Genomic DNA, 21,145 nt, shown 5'->3' with positions numbered 1-21,145 from the left:
AGCTGGCAGCCGCCCTGCCTGCAGCCTGGCAGCGCTGAGCCCAATGGGGCCAAAGATCACCCTGGACCCAGCACGAAATCCACGCCAGGGCCAGCGCCCGCGCCCGTCCCATGGTGAAGCAGCTGATGGTTCCAAAATAATCTTGACCGCCGGCTTTCAGCACCCTTCTCCGTCTTCAGGCACAGCTCTACCCCCTCGTCACCTCCCCCTCTTATTTATAGCCTGGCAGGAGAGCAGGGACACCACGGCCCTGCGACCAGCTGCCATCCCCCATCCCATCCCACAGCTGCAAGGGGCACAGCATGAGGCGCCACAGAGTTAAAAATGCTTTTAATGGCCACATTTGCTTTGGTCTGAATCCAAGGGCACTTGTAACAAGGCAACTCAGAGCCCCTGCGGCGTGTGTGGCCCCTGGGCTTCCCAGCCGGGGGGACGCAGGGGACCTGTGCAGGGACCTGGCTGGGCACAGAGCAGCAGAAGGCAGCAGGATTGGGGAGCCCGAACCCGGCTCCCTGCACCCCACACCTGGTGCCGGGTCTCAGGGCACGCGTGGGGCAAGGACCGCGGTAGAGCTTCGTCCCTGGGAGAGGCACCAGACCGTGTCCCTGGTAGGGCTGAGCTCTTCCGCCCTGCATCGCGCTGGAGCCCAGCAGTGCGAATGTTTAATCCCACATTAAATACTCATCCCAGTAGAGTGGGTGGAAAACCTTCGTGGTCATCCTGGGTCCATCCGGGCAGAGGTTCAGAGCTGATGGGGCTCCGTGGGTCCAGCTCATGCCCCCTGTGCACCAACATGGGGGTCCCAGCCCACCCACCGGCTGGGGGAACCGGCCCTGCCGCTGCCGAGACGGAGACTCCCTGCTCCGGGGCTTGGCAAAAGGCTTTCAACTGTGGCACCGGCAGAGCCGAGACACGTCGTTGCAGGATGAGAGCCGCCCCGCCGCTGGGGTCCCCACTGCCTCACCCCACGGCTGGCGCCCTACCCGCCTGCCCAGGACGGGTGGGTGAAGATGATGTTCCTCCTCTTGGCCCAGCGGGAGAAGATAGCTTTCTCGGTGATGAAGCGGTGCCCGGCGCGGCGGGCTTGCTCGTGCACCAGGTACATCTTGCACTCGTCCAGCCGGCCCTTCTCGAAGTAGTGGTAGGGCACGCTCGAGTGGTTCTTCTCCCTGGCGGGAGGGGACGGGGTGGGCATGGGACATGGGGGACACCGGACCACCCCGCGCCCGCCCCCGCCGCCCCGCGCGCACCTGCAGTAGCTGTCGCTGACCATGCCGAAGACGCAGATCTGCTCGCACAGCTCCATGGCCAGGATCATGGTGAACCAGCCCGTGCTCAGGAAGGAGCCGGACTTCATCCTGCAAAGCACCGCAGCTGCGCTGGAGCGGGTGGCACGGTCCTGCCGTCCCAGCTGGGCTATGGGTGCCTGACAGGGGCACGGGTGCTACGGCAGGGGGACCCGACAGGGGCTCCTCGGGAGCCGGCGGTACCTGTTCTTCCCCGTCTCGTTCTGGAAGACGTCGTCGCAATACGCCATCTTCTCCTCGGTCAGGGTGTAGATCTGCAGGTGCGGGTATGTCTCCATCACCTTCAGCAGCGCCTGGTAAGTCGAGCCCACCTTCTGCCGGTTCATCTTCTTTGCTGGCCCCCAGATGATGTAGAGGGTCTCCTGGGACTGCTGGAAGAAGTAGGGCTGGTTCCTGAGCAGCAGCGGGACGCTGGTGTGCGACACCACCCGGATGGTGCTCCGCGCCCCCACGTCCTCCTCGTAGCCGGTGGTGGGGGCATGGTTCATGCGCAGGATGCACTCCTGCCCATCGATGGCCTGTCCCAGGCGTGAGCCCAGCATCTGCCCCGAGCTGGAGACAATGGCGCAGTGGCGGCACAGCGCTCGCTCCAGTGGCTGTGGGGAGACGCACCGTCAGCGGCCGGACACACCGCAGCCCCATCCGCCCTTCCCTAAGGAAGGGGAAACTGAGGCACGGGCGGGCTGAGCTGCCCCACCAGCCCCAGTGCTCGCCCATCCCCACGCACCTTCCCGTCGGGGACGCGGCTGTACCCCTGTAAGCGGAGGACGGTGGGTGCCGTGGGGCTGCCCCGCTCCCCCGGGGCCCGGCAGCAGGGCCGCAGGCAGGCGTGGGAGCAGAGCAGGACGTACAGCACGGTGACCACCGCCACGCACACCAGCGTCAGGAAGAGCCGGACCTGGAAGCAGAGCGGGGCGGTTTCTCCAGGCCCGGCCACGTGCACCGGCCCCATGGCGCCGTGCGGCAGCAGCCCCACGGAGGAGGGCGTTGGGGCGCCTTGGCCGGGGCGCGGCGCGGAGCCGCAGCGGGGAGCGCTGGGAGCCGGTGCCTCGCTCGCTTCCTGCGGGCAGCGGTGGCCCAGGCGCCGGACGGCCACGCTGACGGGGCCGGGGTCCCGTCCTGCCTGCGGGGACCGGCAGCTGCCGGGCCGTGCCCTGCCCCAGCACCGCTTTCGGGGCGAGCGGCCCCCCGAAGCTGCGGGGGTCCCCCACGCCCCTCGCCCCGCCGGGACCCCGCACCCTCCGTCCCGGCGGGCACTCACCAGCATCTTCATCCTCGGGGGGCTGGCGGGTCGCCCGGCAGGGTCCGGGGGTCACCTGGAGGGTGGGGGCTCGCACCCTGCAGGCAGAGCGGGCTCAGCGGCGGCACCGGGCGAGGGGGGTGCCGGGGACCCCCGAGGGCGGGGTCTCCCAGCGGGCCCCCCCGGCCCCCGGCCCCCCAATGCCCACGCCCCCCCCCCCCCCCCCCCCCATGCCTTGTGCCGGGCCCTTCCCGAGCCCGGGACCCCCCCATGTCCCGGCCCCGCCGTGGGTGCAGCCCCCCGCGGAGCGGCGTCCCCGGTCCCGGCCCCACTCACCGCGCCGGGAGTCCCCGCCGCCGGGGCCCGCATCCCGGCCGGGCGGCACCGGGCTGGGGGTGGCGGGGCCGCGGCGGGGCGGAGCGGAGCCGAGCGGGCACTACCGGGACCGGGACCGCCCCCGCCCGCCCGCTCCGCCCGGCCCCGGCTCCTCCGGGGGCGCGCCCGCAGCCCCGCACCGCCCGCCCGCTGCCGGGGCCCCGGCCCCCGTTCCTCTCCACCCCTCCCGCTCTGCCCTCCAGCCCGGGGGGCCCCCGCAGCCACCCCCCCGGGTCCCAAAGCCCCTTTCCCCCCTCCCTGCACCGCCGCCTCCAGCCAGGCCCGACTCCGGTGAGCTCACGCGTGACGGCAACAGCCCGGAGACCAAAATGGTCCAAAATGGCTCAGGAGCGCGGCAGGCAAGGCCTCTTGGTACCCCGGTCCCCGTCCGATGGCCCCGGGGGGGGCACTGGTCACCCACAGCCCCTCACGCCAGGGCCCAGCTCCAGAGCACCTGTGAGAAACGTCCCCAGAGCGAGCTGCCTGCCCAGGCGGGGGTACGGGACTTTGTTCTCTCCCACTGTTGACAAATAGGAGAAGTAACCTTGAAACCGGTCCCAACTCTGTCCCCTGCAGACTTTGATCGGGAGGAAAGAGGTGATAGGGACCGTGCCAGCCTCCCGCGCCCAGGTGACACACCTGGAGCTGCTCGGAGACACGACTGAATTTGTCCCCCTTTTGCCTCCCCCTGCTCCAGCCCAAACCCGCCTTCACGGGGTGGGTGAGCCACGTCCAGCCGGCGAGGGGCTGCGGAGCGAGGGATTCCTGACCGAGGGGCCGGGGAGCGAGGGATTCCTGACCGAGGGGCTGGGAGCAAGGGATTCCTGACCGAGGGGCCGGGGAGCGAGGGATTCCTGACCCAGGGGCCGGGGAGCGAGGGATTCCTGACCCAGGGGCTGGGAGCGAGGGATTCCTCAGTGGGAGAAGCGGCAGCAGCAAGACAGAGGCAGGGGAAAATGGGGAGATGGAGGACCCGACCTCAGGGAGGGCGCAGCCACAGGCAAGCGGGGTGGGTGGGCAGCCCGGCAGGGCCAGGCAGCCTCCCCAAGAACTGGAAACAAAGCTCCAGCCGGAGCCTCGCCTCTGGACCAGCCACCAGCTGCGGCCACGCAGCAGGTTAAACCACAGCCAGGTTCAGGCCAAGACCCGCGGCACCCGGGGTGCCCCCGAGCCACCAGCATCACCCCTGGCAGGACGGGAGGCGATGGGACACGCTGCTGTCTGGTAGGGGAAGTTCACAGTATGTGCGAGGGATCAGAGCACCCCAAATCTGCCCTCCTTTTGCTGGAGCCACCCCAGGGCGGGTGAAGCAGCCCCCAGCACAGCAGCGCCAGCACAAGGCCCTCTGGCACTTTCCTGCCTGTCTCCAGTGGCAGGACACAGCCCCCCGAGAGCCCCAGGGCAGGACCTTCCCCAGCACAGTGTCAGGCACCGCCAGGGCCACGCAGCAGAAACCATCTCGGCGGGCCTGCGGCACCCCCTCGGCACGGGCGGAGGACAGGGACCGAGACCTTGCAAACCTTTATTGAGGGTGGTGCCGCTCGCTGCGGTCCGGGGGAGCCACTGGGGCACCGCACCACGGGGCAGCAGCTGCTGCCAGGAGAGGAAACCCCCCGGGGGACGGACAGGGTGCCACCACGTCTGCCCGCTCAGAGCTTGGAGCGCAGAGTCTTGTCCGGGCGCAGGAACCCGGCCAACAGCCAACGGCAGTGATGGGAGCCGCACACGTCAGCAGCAGAGCCGAACACATCCTTGTGACCCAGGGTGTCTCCTTGCTGTCCCCACAGCTGGACGCTGGCAGAAGGGGCCGCAGAGGGCAGCGGTGGCACTGCCCCTGCCTCCTCTGCACGCCCGGCCTCGCGGGGGTCCCTCTTCCGAAAGGTGAGAGCCCACCAGCACCATGATTCCCGCAGGCAAATGGAGAACGCAAGCCTGCCTCTTCCAACCTCAGTCTCATTTCTTTCCTCTCAATCTTGAATCCAATTTAAAAAAAGCCCCACAAACCATATGTAAACATTTAAAAAACCCCAGAAGGAACAAACGACTTTGTTTAGCAGAGGGGAAGAGGATCACCCGGAGGCTGAGCAGCGGGCAGGGCTCAGGGCTCGACTTGCACTCTGGCGGTTACAGCTCCTCCAGCCAGCACGGGCCGAAGCAGAGCTGGGACGGGTCCCTCGCGGCCGGGGCTCTGGTCCCTCTCACGATGAGCCCCGGAGGTCAGTTTTGCTTCCCTTTGGTCAGTAAGTTGTAAACTACAGAAGGCTTGGTCTCTGCGGGACGGAACAGGGGACAGCGCAGCCGGCTGGGCGCTCTGGAGGAGGCGCTGCCTGGTGCTGCAGGCAAAGTCTTTGCCTGCCTACGCCGCCGCAGGGTGGGCGCCTTCTCCTCATCTCTCTCAGCTGGGCCTTCAGTCCGATTTCTTGGCAGGTTTCCTGTTCTTCCACATCACGGCCATTATGAAAATGCCTACCACGAGAGAGAGAGCAGATTCAGCCAGAAAACTTTCAATTACAGGCACTTTTAAAACACATTGTAGTGAGAAACAGAACCACAGCAGAGCGAGTGAGAAATAATTCCGCTGTCCGGAGGCTCAAACAGCCAAAATTACACACAAACACAGGCCCTGAGAGCCCACGCCAGGCAGAGCTGCAGCAGGAGCCACAGAGAGCATGTCGCAAGTCTCGCACGTTAGCTAACCCCTCAGCAACCCTCTTCTCTCTTCCTAATTTAGAAGCTTCTAATTAGAACAACAGAAATAACACTCGCCTATAAATAGCAGCAGCAGCAGGCCGGCCACCACGGGGATGATAACGGCGTACTCCCTAGGCAAGAAGTACCGGTGGATCCCATGGTCGCTGTCGATGAAGGGCTGCAGGAGACAGAGAGGGGCGTCAGAAGGTGGGCACAACACCCGTCCAAGTCCCCGACACCTGCAGCCTTGTGGTTTCGAAAGCAGGACTGAAATATCAGGTGTGAGGAGATAGCAAAAAAAAAAAAAATAAGGTGCCCAGACCCGCATGTGGCTCAGCCCGCAGCTGCAGGGACGCGACAGCGGGCGGGCAGCGAAGGCTTCAGCGTTCAGCAGGCAGTGAGGGGCAGCTACACGAGGCCAGCACAGGGGTCCCACAGCCCCGGGGGCTCAGGGTGGGCACGGCTGCCCGCCCGCTTGGTGCTGAACACAGCAAATCCCCGGACTCTGCCCTGCAGAAGGGAGCGGCCGATACCGGCTCTGCTTCATGGCGATCCCGCCAGGATCCCTCTGCGGAGGCCAGCGGAAGGCTCCGGACACTAGAGAGCAGTGTAAGGATTCCTACAGAGCAGTGAGCGCATCCATGCGCTCCTGGGACTACCGACCGTGGAAACATTGGGGAGCAGAGTACGCAGATGCAAGAGGGGAATTCAAACCTCTCAGAGGTTAGAGGGGAAGCTGCCAGGAGTTCGGACATCAGCCCGAGGCTGAACCAGGCCTCCCGTACCTGGAAAGCTCAGGAGGGGACGTTTCTTTCAAGGAAGAAAACCAGTAATGACCCCAGCCGGTTTGTCCCTAGAAGTGGGCAAACTACCAGGCCCACAATCACTTTTCCAGAGCTCTGCATTCCCTGAACTCTTCTCCTCCCTACCAGGCTCCAGATGTGGTAAGAATCGTCTCCTGTTACGTTTCCCTCTGTGATCGCCCACCACAGCCAGGAATCTGGAGGAGTGCAAATGCGAACACCAGTGACAACACGTCCAGAGGAGCCAGATTTCAGCTCTCGCTGACGGTCCGAGTGAGCCTTGGGTCTTACGCCGGCCGGGTCAGCCTGTCCGAGAGCAGCAGGGCAGGCGGCACGATCGAAGCTTGGTCTTGCCCAGGCAAGGGCAGGCACGCCCAGAAGGGGCAAGGGCTGTGCCAGCAGAGGAAGCTCTGCCCTGAAATTTGTAACCAAGAAGCTGGCGAGGCAGAGTCCTTCAGGCACACGGGGACATCAGCACCTAAACAAAGCCCGGGCTAACACCTGCGTGGGAAGCGACTGGGACTGTAAAAGCCAGAGGAGACCCATACCAGTATGATGATCCAGAGGGTGTAGTAGACAAAGAGAACGAGGCTGAAGGCGACCAAGCCGAATCCAACCACCTGGTCTGTCGCTGTGGCCTGCAACGGGAGGGAGAGTCAGCGCGGGGTCCTCGCACCGCGGCAGCCGCGCGGGAACGGTTAACGGGCGCCTGCTGTTTGCTCGGCCCCGGGTTACGTGACCGCACCGCTGCGGGTCTGAGGCGGGGCGGGAAGGGGAGACCCCCTGCCGCAGAAACACCCGCCCCGAGGGCAGCGGGGAGAGCGGCGGGCCCCGCTGCCAGGAGCGCTCCCGCCCGGGCCAGTTCACAGCCCCGCAGCTCTGCCCGGTCCTCCCAGGGACCGACCCCCGCCGGCACCGGCGCTGCCCCGGAAAGGCCCCAGGAGGCGGCCGGGGCCCAGCCTCCCCCCGGGGGCGGGCAGCCAGGGGGCCCCGCGCTGGCTCCCGGCCGCGTTCGGTCCGAGCCCGCCCGGCCCCCCCCCGGTAACGGGCCGAGCGGGGCCGTGCCGTGCCCGCCAGCCCCTCGGGGCCTCCCGGGGCGGGGGCGCACCGACCCCACTCACCATGGCGACCGGCAGCCCCAGCCTCCCTCCCCGCCGCCACCGCCCTTCCGGGAGCGGCCACCAATCAGCGCGCCTAGCGCCAGCCCCGCCCTCCTCTCGGCTGGAAAGGACCAATCAGCAGGGGCGGCCTGGGGCCCGCGGCATTGTGGGAAGCGTGGGCGCGGCTCTCCCGGGGCACGACGGGACATGTAGTCCCGGGGCGGGTGATCGCGCACACGGGGTCCCCAGAAACCCGCCGTGCCTTAGCGCTGCCCCGGGGGCTGCCCGGGGCGGGGACCCTCCCCTGCCGGGCCCTGGCACGGAGCGGAGCCCCCGCCCTCGGGGTCTCATCCGTAGCACCAAGATCCTTTTCTACAGCCGTCTCAAACGATGGCGGAGGGGCAGGGCAGGCGCGAAGCTCCCGAGGCCTGGGCGAGGTTCCTCAGCAGCAGGGCGCTCTGGTGTCAGCCGCCACCCCACGTCTGTACATTCTGATGGAAGCGACCCGGCTTGAAACTGACAGCTCAAACCCCACTGCGCCACCGCCGCCCTCGCGTCTGGCGCCCCGGCCGTTCCTCCACGCGCTGCGGCTGGAGGAGAGGGAAAAGCCAGACCCAGCCGCCGAGGAACACAAGGGAGCAGGATCGTCTGAGGAAGGGAAGGCAGCTGAGGGGAAGGCCCTGCCTTCCCCTGAGGTGTAGCTGAGCAGCGTGCGAGGCCGAAGCTTTGGGAGGGTGGGGAAGGCAAAGCCGCTTCCTCCCAGGGGCCCTGGTCCCCTCCAGCCTTTGCACGCATCAGCAGCGAGCACCCAGACACCAAATTTGGCTCCAGCCTCTGTTAATGGGATTGCCAGGCTGGGGTGGAAGAGGAGGGGCGGCCCTGGTACAAGCCGTGACGGCCCGCAGGCGTTCCCCGGAGCCCCCCGGGGCTGCAGCACCTTCCCCCAGGCCAGCCTGGGCTAGGACGCGAGCCGTGGCCAGCCCACTGGCACCAGTTCGCCTTCCCCCAGGATTGCGGGCTGTTGCATCCACTGGACTTGTGCCGTGCTGCCAGCTCCCCCCCTCCAGCCCTTCTCCCGTCTGCAGGGAAGGGCTGGCAGGGATCTCCACTCCCAGCCGCCAAGGGAATCCCAGAGGGCAAAGCTAAATCCTATTCCAGGGCCCTGCATGCTAGCAGGCTCTGTCTCACCCTTCTGCTTCCTTAGCAGGTATTTAAATACATTTAAAACAAGAAACAAAGCAAGAAGGATCATTGTGAAGTACCAAAACCCTTTATTTTTTCCCCCCAAACCATAACAACATTTGACATTATATTGATTTCCTCATATATTTGTTATTTCTCTACGTTAGGAACCAGATACAGAAAATACAAACACGATCTGTTGAATCAAAGACGGCACAGCATTCCGTTAGAAAAAGAAACAAAAAACTAGAGGAGCAAGATAAAAATGGTGAAAAATAGTCATTCCCTCCAGCCCAAACTTTCCAAGAATCATCATCAAAATAGAGCAGTGGAAGTAGCTTCTCTTTCTAAACGCACTTCTGCTTTAAGAAAAAAGTTAGATTTATCTTTAGATTTCAAAGTAAAAAAACGTTAAACTATCTTTCAAGCAATTTTGGAAGTTTGCATAGACCCATTCCCTTTCCAAAAATATCAGCAATCTCTCTATAGAATTTGATATAAATCAAGTGCGCGCCTCATCTGAAGATCACCAAGCTCAATTAACTTTCAAGAAAATAAAACATGATCTCCCCTTCCCCGCCCTCCCCCCACAAAAATACGGGCTCTACCGTTACTCCTTGTGTTTGAGGCTCAGCCACACCTCTCGCTCACAGCTTCATCCAAATTCCTTTTTCATTTCCCAGGTTTCCGCGTCCGCTCCCTCCAGACAGGGCAGGGGCGACGCGGAGCTGAGGAGGGTGTCAGGCTCAGGTGGTGCGGGTGGGCTGATGGACGACGCAGCTCTCGGGAGGGAAGCAGGAGGGGGGAATTTTGCGCTCATCAACCCCCCCCCCCCCCAGCGAGGAAGTGGCTTTTCAAGGACAAACATCTGCGACCAGGCAGTGTTTGTAGGAGCTCATCCCTGGGGACCGGCCTGGTCCACAGGGCTCAGTCACCAGAGCAAGAACTGGTTCAGCTAGAGGCTAGGCAGGGTGGCAGGGGACGGGGCAGGAGGGGCGGAGGGTGAATTCACAGCTCCCGGGTAAGGCAGCGAGGAGGGGAGCGGGGGTCCCCTCTCCAGGAGGGGTGTTTAACCTAGGTGCTCTAGCGTACCTGGAGTGAGGTTTTCCCAGAGGTTCACAACAGCGTGCGCAGAGTCCAGCTGCACAGCCACCAGTTTAAAAAGAAAACAGCAACGACAAAAATAAATAAAACGTCAACCCCTCCTATTAAGATGAGAATGAAATAAGTATTCTTCAGGTCTTGGCCTGGTTCGGAACCCTCTAAAAACTGAAGCACACATTTAAAAGGGCTAATTAACTTTCTGCAGGGGGCAAAGTGATGTGGCAATGGGGGGGGGAGAGATCACACGCCTGCTGCCCGTCGCACCGAGGGTCAGGACAGCACGAAGGCCCCCGTGTAAAGTGCCGACCATACAAAAGAAGATGGAGGAGCAACATCCTTCTCCCCCTTTTTCCAATCACAATTTCCAGTTGAAACTCATCTCCTTCACCAAGTCACAACTAAGCCTATTCTTTTGGACATTCACTCAGCTTATACTGGTTTTAAAAAAAAAAGTTAGTAAAAAAGTTACACTGAACTTCCCAACTCTTTGCAACAGGCTTCCACCAACTAATGGTCAGGAAACTGGGAGAGCGGAGCCCACAAGTTTTGCCTGGCCCCGAGACTGGAGCAGAGAGCCAGCTCTGCTCTGCAGGGCCAGCCAGGCGTGAGCAGCCCCGCTGGCCAGCATCAGAGACCCAGGGGATGCAGAGTCTTGCCAATAAGGTCCTTGTACTTGTTTAAGCCACCTCTGAATCCCCTGAGAAGGGGAACAATGTGGGGAAGAGGATCCCCCCCTCAGCCCCCCAGGAATAAAATATCAATGAAACAATAATGCAGTCAAAAAAAACACCAGCCTGCTGGGTTTATAAAAAAAAAAAAATTTCAATAAACTTCATGACAAAAAAAACCCAAAGGAAACTAGCCAGCGGTTTGGGTCTGGAAACTGATTCACTTCTTAAATGTTCAAAGTCCGACAAGGAACAGACGGCAGCAATGCCACAAGGAAAAAAGTGCTCGCGAGACGCAGCTTCCCGAGAGACGGCGGCGAGTCTCCGGGACAAGCGACCCCACTTCCATCACCACCGCCTCGTACGCCCACCACCGGCCAGGGACCGCTGGGCATCGCTCGCGATGGCCGCGCAGGGGGAGCTCCGCGTGGGATCTGGAAATAGGAACAGACTGCTCCTTCCTCCCTCCAGGTCCGCTCTGGGTGCTCCAGCCCTGGCTGTGCTGCACCCAGCTGAACGACTAGGGCTGCTTTCTTATTCAAAACAAGGGGTAGAAGAGCTAAAAAGCTACATAAAGACCAGGATCTCTGGGGTCAATAATAACGTGGAAACAAGGAAGAGATACCCTATGAGACACAGTTATCAAAACTGCAAGCAGTGATGTGCCAAGCCACTGGCAGAGAAGCCAGAGACATGCCCAGGTTGGCCACAGCTATGCGATGGAGCAGGTTACGCCTCTGCCAGCCTGGGAAGATGAGGCCAGCTTTCTGAAAAGCTCAACTGCTTCTCCTCTTGCTTTGCCGGGAAGAGATTCCTCCCTCTGTCCCACTGGGGATTTGGTGACATGCCGAGCTGCCAGCGCCTCAGAGCAGCCGACTCTTGCCAACGGGAGCAGAAGCAAGCCCTGGGCTCCCAACTGCTCTGACAGTGACTGCCATTGTTTTTCATGGGAACAGAAGCAAAGCAGCAGAAGCAAGCTAGGTTTTGGCCTCTTTCCTGGCTTATGTTTGCTCCTTTCAAGTCCCGGTTGGACCCCATTTCCCGAGGGGCTTCGCTGGCCGCAGGGGAGCAGCAGGTGCTGGGGAGCAGCCCGACCCTCGGCTCCGCACGGCCACCCGCAGACAGGGCAGGAACACCGGTTGCTGCCTGAGCCTGCTTCTGCCCTCACCCTGACCTGAGCAGAGGGCCAGGCCGGGCCTGGCTTTCTGGCAGAACCCCAGGGAGAGAGAAAAGCAAGCAGTTCTCCCCTTCCTGCAGACATGCATCATCCGAGGAACAGGGCAGGATGCTCACCAGCCTGCTAGCAAGTGCCAAACCTACCCAGACTGAATGAAGAAGAGATCACCATTAAAAAACACCAGCAAGTGTGAAAGAGTTTTTGTTCTAGACAGACTCAAAAGATCCAATCCTTTTTCCCTACATTAAACCAAACCAAGGTGTTGTCTGTACCCCTTCTTACCCTAATCCAAATTTAATTCCCTTTGAAGGGAAAGGGTGAAAAAGATCCATATAGGATATGTGGTCTGTCCAAATACAGAAAGAAACCTCTTGACTTGAAGAGAGAAACCGTCAAAACAGAGTAAGCAGCTGTATAGCTTTGCCACACTGCCTAGCACCCTCCCATGCAGCCATCCTTTGCTAGCAGGGCAAAAAAAAAAAATATATATATAAATCAAGGCCCTTTCATTCCTTGTTTCTCATTCTGCCAAATTCTCTTTTCCAGTAGCTCATCTGCATGCATTCTGGTCACAGAGACCACAATTAATCCTTTTTTTTTTTTCCTCCTTTAAAAAAAAGGCTTTACAATAACTAAGAATTTGAACAACAACGTGATCAGTTACAAGTCTTTCCTTGCTGAATGGGACAAGTATGTGCCTGTGCGAGTGTGCACGCACACGTGTGTCAGAGGAGGGCACGTTCCCAGCCATGCCCGGGAGCGTGCCATTGCTCCGAGTGCACGGCTGTTGAGTGCTACTACAGTACACTGGCAAAAGAGGAAAGGGCACTACACAGAAATAGCTTATCGGCTGAGAGTCTCTGTACAGGAAGGGCTGCAAGCACAGCCTGCTGACGGCCCACGGCTGGAGTCTGCATAGATCCTCGTTTGCAATTCAGCTGCCAGGAGAATCTATAAGTGGGAGCTGAAAGGGACCAACATCTCTGCCACACACTGCAAGGAAAAGAGGCAGCTGAAGTGTCAAACAACTGCAGAAACCAAACCCAAAGAAGAGCAATTGAAAGATCAACCAGAAAACAGTTTGAAGCCTTGTCAGAAGAGTTCACTCGCCACGGAGCAGGTAAGAACGGCTGCTGTGGCTAACGCAGCAGCAAACACCCATTCTACCCTTGAAGGCAGAGACAGCGGCTTCTCCCCAGCCAAGGAACCAGCTCAGGCATAGATCCCTGCTGACAGGACAAGAAAGGCCAACCAACACCAATTCCCTTACTGGCCCAGGCCAAGAGAGGCAATTGTTAATCACCACCACAACGGAGAGACCACTGCAGTCAACTGCATCCTGCTCTGGCCCAGGGGAGGACTATCAGATAGCCAGATTCTTTTCACAGTCCAAGAAGGGCAGTTCCCTTCCTGAGCCAAAGAAGAAGAAAAAAAAAAAAAAAAAAGAGGCTTTGTATTCCGAGCTCCAACAGGGACTATTTGCTGAATCAGTCCAGCAAACAGGGATTACGCTCCTGGGACAGCACGTAGAAGCCTCCTCTGGGTAAAATGTGGAACCTCTAAAGTGCTCCTGCTAATGCTAATAGATGAACACTGCCCTTCCATGCCCAGCAGTGGAAGGGCATAATGCAGTTAGTGGTATAACAAGCACTAGCATTTAACCATTTATCAACTCCCATCTGGATTGCGGTAGTTTTCTGAAATGCACTTTTGGGAGATACTTCCTATGAGAAGAGGATGTTTGGGGATTTGAGGGTGGGAAGGTGAAGTGCACACTGTAGAATACCTTGTTCAGTAAAACCGTTGCCTTGGAAGGTGATGTTCCCTTGCAGAGTCAATGGAATAAAGCATCCTGCAAGTGGCCATTTCACCACGTCACCAACAAGCAGCTCTCAGTTTGGTTAGAATGGTTTCCCCCTCCCCCAGTGGTTTGAAGAGTTCACAGTGGTATAACCCAATGTTTTGGGGAGAAAGAAGCTGAGAAGTCCCCTGTTGCAAGTGAATGGGTGGAGTGAGGGATGCAGATGATCAACATCCTCCAGGACTAATGATAAGCCCAACAGACACCTTGCGTCTGATCAGAAACAGGGGGAAGGCAGGCACTGGAAGAACCGGGAAGTGGAGAAGGGTAATGCCAACGCAGGGAAAGTGCATGATCTGGAGTGGTCTCGGTGTAGTTCTGCAGTGCAAACGTACGGGGAGGGGCATGGAGAAATCCCTTCTGGAATGCTGCATGAAGAGAGGTAAAGGTTGGCATCCATGTGGCAGCGGCCTGGGTAGGGGGCCTGTTTCCAGCAGCTCTACCCTGTTCTTCACATTTAGTGGGTTTCAATCACCACTGGCTCGTAAACTCCAGATGAGACCCTGGGGAGGCAGAGTGGAAGAAGATAAGAAAGCCAGGTTGTTTTCCTCAGTCACTTAGAGCAAGCAAGTTCTTATTCAGAGCTCTCCGCTCACAAACATCGCCCTCTAACCCCACACAAAATACTGAAAATAACGAGTCAGTCTGGCAAGAAGTCAACCCTCATAACACAAAACAGACAGCTACGTGGCAAGCTAACACTAGAGCACTTGAAAGAGCTGGGTGTAGCACATGAATCCTTCTAAAGGACAGAGGAAAGGGGCGAGTATCCTGCGCAAAGAGCCAGTGTTCCTGGCTTTGCTTTGCTCCCAGTTTTGTCACAGACTTGACACATCTTTGCATTACCATGATTGCTTTTTTTTAACCTCAAAAGATGCTATAAAGGCTCAAACACAAGCAGCCAAAACACTATACTAAGAGCTGTTGTGGCAAGAAAGAGTTTTATTTGTTCAGAAGTCTTTCATGAGAGAACAAGCTCTCGACAAAGACGGAGGAAGCAGGGAATAGGGACAATAAACCAGGCTGCTGCAGTTTTGCTGCAGGCCAGCAGGAGGCAAAGCTCCCTGCCTTCAGTCGGGTGCAGGAGCAAACAGGAACCAACCTCTACCATTTTGTCCTTTTATTCCTGGCTTCTGTTCTCGGATCTTACAACTAGGATCACGTTATCCCTCTGAGCTCCTGCTGAGAACTGCGCTCATACTCCAGTGCAGCTGTAGCCTGTCACCAGGGGGATCCCAGGGGTGTTAATGTGGGAATAAAGCCACCATGTAGCACATGATGTTTAGAAATCTCTCCTGTAGCAAAAGGTTAAAGTTTCCTGGGTACAAACATCTAACTAATCTCTCTGGAGCGCCTCTGTCAGCCTTTCAGGAAGCCTACCTGTTTCCCAGCTGAATACCACTCAATGTAGTTGTTCCGTCTCTGCTCACAAACAACCTCAGGTTACTGTCTGCAGGTAGAAAAGGAAGTGAGACATCAAAATCCAGCACTACCGACGGCTGCCAGGTGCTCCCCTCCCAGCCGCATTACACGATGGTCAGCACGGGAACAAACGTGTTTCTGGGAATGCATATGCACACTTTCTGGTGTTCCCACAGTAACAGAGCCCCTGGGAACTCCTCTTCTTGCTCTGAAAGGGAGCCTCATGTACAAATCAAGCACAGCACTGAGCTTTGGAAGAGTAAACGCAGAGAAATTAATTCAGTGATACTCCTCCAGCTGCTTCTTTTAAGGCAATTCCGTTGATGCAAGTTCTTGGTCAGCTTAAACACATCTGAACAGATGAGATGTGGGGCCTCACGCTGCTTTTGTAGGCTCACCAGAGGAGAAACTCAGCCTGTTCTGCTGGTGAGAGGTGGCTACATTCAGTCTAGCTTTAACCCATGCTGAGCAAGGTGTAAATCCCCATATGATAAGAATGTTGCCATATGCGACAATTTAAGGTGACTAACTGTAGAAGTACTACTAACAAGCTAGGCTCAGGTTTAAAACCTATCGAAAAACCTCAACTAGATGAAAAAGATTGATTTCTAGGCTCAACTGGAAAATTAAAACGAATACGGTGATATCATTAGTTTGCTGTTAACAGATGCTGTGACTGCAATGGTGCAGACCCCTTCTTGGGCTCTCAGACAGACCTGATCGCCAGCATGTTGTGACCCACCTTTCTTTCCATCTTTTTGCAGAGATGTGCTGCTTCCCCTCCAGTTGTGCTCTCCTACTTTCATAAATACCCTTGGGCTGACCCTGGACGAAGGCCACTAGAGCGGTGCAGAGAGCTGATGTAACTGATTTCTCACTGCACTGAAGAATCGGTATTTTTCCCCTCTCATCCTGTATGTTTGAGCTACTGTTCAACCTCTGCTGTAGGGTACAGAACAGCAGCAAGCGCTATTTGCTAATGGATGTGCAGCTCTCAAATCCACATGGTTTGTTTACCTACCACAGAAACACCTAGCAAGCACTGAAAACAAATTGCTGTCCAAAGGAGAAGGGAGTCCATGGTGGATCGGATCTGACTGTAAAAGCCTGGCAGCCTTGCTAAAAGAACAGCCGAGACCTCCCCTTTGAGACTCATCCTCTCACCTTCAGTATTGCTGACATCTGTGAAGTCCTGACTCTGCATTATTTTCTCCACTATATCATCAGCATCGATCCTGGTGTCATCCACTCGGGTTGGGTGACTCTCCACTGAATCTTTTTTCCTCCTGCAGAGAGAAAAATAAAAGGAAAACTTGCTCAGCTTTTCAAGACACAGACTTTAGATACTCTCCTGCTTCCCTTGGCAATAGTCTCCTTCTCAGCGGCTACAATCCAATCTACCACTGCACCAAGACACAGGAGTAGATTCTGTCTTGCCTTCCCAGCGAAGGCATTTTGCTCCTCAGTTACCTACCGGGAGGGTCTATCCAGCAGCAGGGCTGGTCTGGGGGGGCGAGGTGGCTTCTCTAGTTTGTGGTCCCGCTCTCCCTCGGGACACTCCACTGTCATGCTCAGCCCTCCAGAGGCACTGCTGCTGGTGGAGGTATTCCGGCGATGGGTCAAGTCAGACATACTAGAAGAACGGGAGTGCTCCGTGCTGTAACCTGCAAAAACGGAGTGATTACAAACCAGATCTCCCCTTCCCAACAGCACAGTTAACAGGCAGGGCAGCCGCGGACCAGCATTTCTGCTCCCATATACAGAGGTTCAGACATACATCTACGAGCTCATCTGCAGAGACTAAACAGGAGACTCTGATATTAAAGAGCAGGGCAAGAGAGATGGCTGCAAATCACTCTCATGACAGCTTGTTGCAGGAAAAAAAAAAAAGGGATAGGGCCAGTACTGGCAGAGCCATCTGGATAAATGGTTACCGGAGATCTTGGACTGCTGGCTGGCGTAGCTGGAGTTCCGTGAGTGCCCCGAGTGGAAGACTTCCTCCGGGCTGGACAGGTTCTGATCCGGTTCTTCTGGGACACCTGCCAAAGAATAACAGGGCACTCCACTTACACCGTACCCAAGCCAGCACATTGCCTGCTGATCACCGTGGACTGGAGGCTGATCTTGGGACACTAGATCAAGGGAAGGGCAAGTCTGTTGGCAGAGCCCTGCTGTACAGGCTAGCACAGAGCTTAGAAGCAGCTGGGGAGTATGGGAAACAACAATGAGCTTCTCTGTCAAGCTTATCACCAGTTCTAGCATCCAGCACCTGAATTTACAAGCATCTCTGGGGGCTTGAAGGATCTAGAAGGACAGGCCGTATCCGCAGCTACCTATAATTAAAAGCGTTAACCTAAGACCAAGAAAGCATCAAATGGCCACTGGCAGTAAAGTATTACAACCTCCGTTTGGGTGCTTCTCCTGTAACTACCTTTTCCCTTCTATTACTGGTGAGAGAGCCCGTGCCATTTAAATCACATCTGAATTTGATACAGACACCTCAGCATAACCTCTGCTGCTCTGCTACTGCCCCTGCTTGCCTCTCTTGCAGCAAGCTGATCCAAAAGCACACAAGTGTAACACGTTAGCCAGCTTTTTAAGAAGGGCACTTGCACACTGTGCTAAGTCACTGAGGCGATGAGACTAGAGTGCTATTTTGGTGCAGTGTATCTGCCTGCACATTTGGAGTGTGCTGGGAAGAAAAAAGGCTATGGGAAAGTGCAGTGCCCTTGAAAATGGGCTCATAGCAAAGCCAAAGAACCCCGCATCAGCAGCTGGAACAAGGCCATTAGACCTCAAACCAACCTCTGAAACCTTCAGAGGAACTTTTCTAGAAGATAAGCCTGAGCAACAGAATAGCTGAGTGGAGAACAATGTTAAGTGTCATTGAGCACAATGGAAAGCAGGGATGAGTGCAATACATGAATTATTAAATCCCCAGCAAAAAGAACAAATTGCTTTATCTCCACTAACAGAAACGTGTGGCAAAAATTCATGCTGCTTCTCCTCAGTTGCACTTAATAGAAGGTTTTGTTTTTCTCAATTTCCTTAATGAGCAGAGGGGTGAGGATGGGTGCTAGAAAACATGAAAAATTGAAGAGTTTCTGTGCTTGCAACTGCTGGGAAAAACAAAAGAGTGTCCAGGCACAGCCAAGCGTTGCATGGCTCCAGGACGGGCATTCATACCCGAGCTGAGAATGGTAGTTCTTGGCTTGGTCTGACGCAGAGAGCCAATTGCGGCTGAACTGCTGCTGCTGCTTGTGGTTCCCTCGCCCTTACAGGTCAGCTGCAGGGTAGAGTCCTGTCCCGGTATGGTGATGGATTTGGCGGTGGAAGGAGGCCTGTAATCAGAAGTGAAGAAGGTTACAAACTGCCAGGCAGGGACCGGGAATCACCCCACTGCACCAGCAATTCCCACTCTGCTCTATCAAGAGGGTCCCCCTGCCTGCACCCACCCTTTGTGGGGAGGGCGAAGCTGGCAGCCCTCTGTGACTTGTGACACAGCGTGACATTGGATTTTGCTTTCCTACATGCAAGACTCTGGTCTTTCCTACCTCATACTGCATCTGGACTGCATTACAAGGAAAAGCAAGTTTCTGAGGTAAATTAAGGCAAAAAGAGACCATTCAATCATTTATACAGGACAAGAGGCTCAGAGCCTGCAGTACCCTCCAGAAGACCATCCAGAGCTGCCCTTTTCCCCCAACACGTGCCCAGCAGTCAGCTGGCTTCACAAACAGGACCCGGTTTGCTGTTGTCCAGCTCTAAATTCCAGCACCCTTTCGTTACACCTTTCTGACTCAGGTCAAAAAGAAACCTTTTATCCCAGCAACCCCTTCCCCCTATGAGAGTACTTTTACAACGATCAAATAACCTTTCCATTTTTTAACTGACGATTAAACTCCTTTTCAGTAAGACTAAAGTGTTTTTCCAGCTGTCAAAATTATTTTTCTGGTTATTCTGCGTGCTCCCAGCATCCCTTTGTAAATGCTGACTGCAGGGCAAAGCGGCGAGTGCCTGGAGCCCCCTCCCTTCCTCCAGAAGTGTTTTTGGGTGGAAGCCATGGTATGTACAGCGTGGCAAAGTGAATATTCCTGTTGGAGCCCTAACCTCCCTGTAGCCCGAAGTCTGAACTGGAACTAATGGATCATATTATGCTTTTTAAGTGAGGAGTGAGAAAGAAAAACTTTCATTTGTCTCACTTGGAGCTCGGAGGGAAGATGCTACGTGAGAGGACCTTTGCAGTATTTTGGGAGAAAAAATAAAGCGCTGGGAATGTTTTATATGGGCAGCCAAACAGCCTTTCAGGAAGCCCACAGCATGCCTTCCCCAGGAAAAAAAAACCCTCCCTAATCATGTTATCAGTGATTTACACACACCTGGGTACTTTGGGGACTTTGCTTTGCAGCTTAATAAGGCCTTTACAGCCTTTATCAAGCAAACCGTTCTTGCAGCAGCTGTCGGAGCAGCCGTGGGTCAGCTCAGCCTGCTCTGCCCTCCTGCACGGCACCCAGGAGGAGAAGGTTCATCCCACTGCTGCAGAAAGTCAGCGCTCGGAAGCGATTTCCCAGCACAGTTTAATTCCTGCCTAATCCCCTAATGAGTGCCGTTTCGCAAAAGCTCTACTGATCAAGGACTATTCTACATGCAAAGCTTCCATTTTTAGACATTTGCGCATCGTCAACATATAAGGAAAAAATGGGAATGACTGCAAGAATCCTTTAAGAAAATTAGGAGGTTTGACTTTCAGACTGACCCTACTTATATTAAATGGATATATATATATCTCCAATCCTGCATAATTTTCAGGCACTCTAACAGTGGGACTTGCTTCCACAGTGAAGGCGCAACAGGTATTTTTGTCAGACATATTATTGCCAGACATCCTAGTCCCCTAGATTTAAAACATCTGTTACGGTTACAAAGTTAAGGTTTAAGATATCCAAAACTTCTTTATTACGCTTCCTTCCGAAGCGGAAATTTTTCAGAATCAGATGACACGGCATTTAGGGTTTGAAAGTCTCAGAAAATGCTGCAGCACTATGAAAAGCCATTCACAAAAGAAACCAACCAAAAATTATGCAGCGTTTTATAACATGAGTGCAAGCTAATTTATACACTTTAAGCTAGCTCCTAAAATTAAACTTTTCAGCCCAGAATACCACTAGTACAAGAGATGGCCTCAAGGTAAAGCTTTCTTTTCTCATACTGTTGGGAGTCAACGCAAAATATTTGTATCAGCACCTGCCAGTCCTGTATAGTCACACGCCTTACAGCACGCTAAGGCAGGCTGCCTTGGACTGCCGAGCCTTGCAACGCTATGCTGCAGCGTGAAGGTACATCTTGCCGGTGTATTTGTTAGTTGAGCCCCAACAATTTTTTAAGCAACAAAACTGCTTCATAGCTTACCTCTACTTATTCTTTCCTATCATGATGCATTTAAAAAAGTACATGATTGCAATTCCTGCGCTAATTAATACAAATTGTGAACCTAGGTCCCTGTAGAAGAAAAGGAGAACTAAAATGTTTCAGCCTTGCAGTATTTGTGTTGCTGTTTCAATTCAAGATCTTATCCTGTGTGATATGTGCTGAAGTGTGTCCATTTCCAAGATTGTTTTCTTCATTCACCTTTCCCTTCTCAGAGGTCAATGAAACCAAGTCCAGAGCTATGAGGAATTCTGTCCTTCATGCAAAACATGAAGTTTGTTATTAACATCCATTAGTTTCCAAAACCTAACTGACACTAGCAGGGAAAATACTGGCACAACCAAAAACCAAGCTGGGAAAACCAGAGCAGAGAACAAATCAACCAACAGCACAGGCTGGCTTAGCTATTCTGGCTGATTCAACAGTCCAGACCACCAGTTTCAAACTTTCCCCTGTATTTCCCAGTATCAAGGGTATCTTTTCCCCCTCCCCATCAATTTTAGTCTCCAGCAGAGAACAGCAAAAGAACCAGGTGTCCTGGTTGGCCCAGAATGGGGCGAGCACCCAGAAACTCACGTTTTGAAGCAGGGGTCCCCCGAGAGCAGGGACATTCCAATCGTGACCTGGGGAGGAGGGACAAGGCACATCGTTAGCCATGCTGCGGCGAGCTCCTCACTTCACAACAACCAGGAGGTCAAGGGCTAGGTGTAAAGATTAGCAAGACCTAGGTCCTTTCCAAAGGAAATCAGCCCCAGGGATTTACCAAGGTATTTCCCCCCCCATCCCAA

The 21,145-nt window shown here is 55.8% G+C and overlaps 3 protein-coding genes across 11 annotated transcripts in view; all 3 read right to left on the bottom strand.

Moving 5' to 3' along the window:
* Window positions 1–313: 313 nt before the first annotated feature.
* Window positions 314–4,581, bottom strand: ST6GALNAC4 (ST6 N-acetylgalactosaminide alpha-2,6-sialyltransferase 4). Of its 3 annotated transcripts, XM_087753262.1 has the most exons (7): window positions 4,443–4,581; window positions 3,224–3,442; window positions 2,569–2,645; window positions 2,035–2,205; window positions 1,491–1,903; window positions 1,251–1,358; window positions 314–1,169 (listed from the first exon to the last, which is right to left on the bottom strand). In XM_087753262.1, exons 3-7 carry the CDS (start codon window positions 2,578–2,580, stop codon window positions 980–982), a joined length of 894 nt encoding a protein of 297 aa, XP_087609388.1. In that variant the 5' UTR covers window positions 2,581–2,645; window positions 3,224–3,442; window positions 4,443–4,581; the 3' UTR covers window positions 314–979. The 3 variants fall into 3 exon arrangements, with proteins under 3 accessions (XP_087609388.1, XP_087609387.1, XP_087609389.1); XM_087753261.1 differs by lacking the exons at window positions 3,224–3,442; window positions 4,443–4,581 and adding an exon at window positions 2,884–3,050; XM_087753263.1 differs by lacking the exons at window positions 2,035–2,205; window positions 3,224–3,442; window positions 4,443–4,581 and adding an exon at window positions 2,884–3,065.
* On the bottom strand, window positions 4,429–7,620 carry DPM2 (dolichyl-phosphate mannosyltransferase subunit 2, regulatory). The gene is made up of 4 exons (XM_087753264.1): window positions 7,538–7,620; window positions 6,965–7,054; window positions 5,689–5,791; window positions 4,429–5,388 (listed from the first exon to the last, which is right to left on the bottom strand). Exons 1-4 carry the CDS (start codon window positions 7,538–7,540, stop codon window positions 5,330–5,332), a joined length of 255 nt encoding a protein of 84 aa, XP_087609390.1. The 5' UTR covers window positions 7,541–7,620; the 3' UTR covers window positions 4,429–5,329.
* Window positions 7,621–8,764: 1,144 nt separating this feature from the next.
* The window catches only part of EEIG1 (estrogen-induced osteoclastogenesis regulator 1), a 38,721-nt gene continuing 26,340 nt past the window's right edge, over window positions 8,765–21,145 (bottom strand). For 6 of the 7 annotated variants that reach the window (XM_087753007.1, XM_087753006.1, XM_087753012.1 and 3 more), the window contains 7 exons: window positions 20,934–20,980; window positions 18,117–18,271; window positions 16,865–16,969; window positions 16,405–16,594; window positions 16,095–16,216; window positions 14,889–14,958; window positions 8,765–14,011 (listed from right to left, as the gene is read on the bottom strand). In XM_087753007.1, coding sequence (XP_087609133.1) covers window positions 13,966–14,011; window positions 14,889–14,958; window positions 16,095–16,216; window positions 16,405–16,594; window positions 16,865–16,969; window positions 18,117–18,271; window positions 20,934–20,980 — 735 coding nt within the window. In that variant the 3' untranslated portion in view covers window positions 8,765–13,965. The remainder of the gene's footprint in view (window positions 14,012–14,888; window positions 14,959–16,094; window positions 16,217–16,404; window positions 16,595–16,864; window positions 16,970–18,116; window positions 18,272–20,933; window positions 20,981–21,145) is intronic. The other variant, XR_015703689.1, reaches the window with a different exon arrangement.

The sequence above is a fragment of the Nipponia nippon genome, unplaced genomic scaffold (assembly GCF_047370975.1).
Source record: "Nipponia nippon isolate SJK-2023a ecotype South Korea unplaced genomic scaffold, ASM4737097v1 scaffold_16, whole genome shotgun sequence".
NCBI classification, from domain to species: Eukaryota; Metazoa; Chordata; class Aves; order Pelecaniformes; family Threskiornithidae; genus Nipponia; species Nipponia nippon.
Note: the sequence above shows the minus strand (reverse complement) of the source record. Positions and strands in the feature narration are given on the sequence as shown.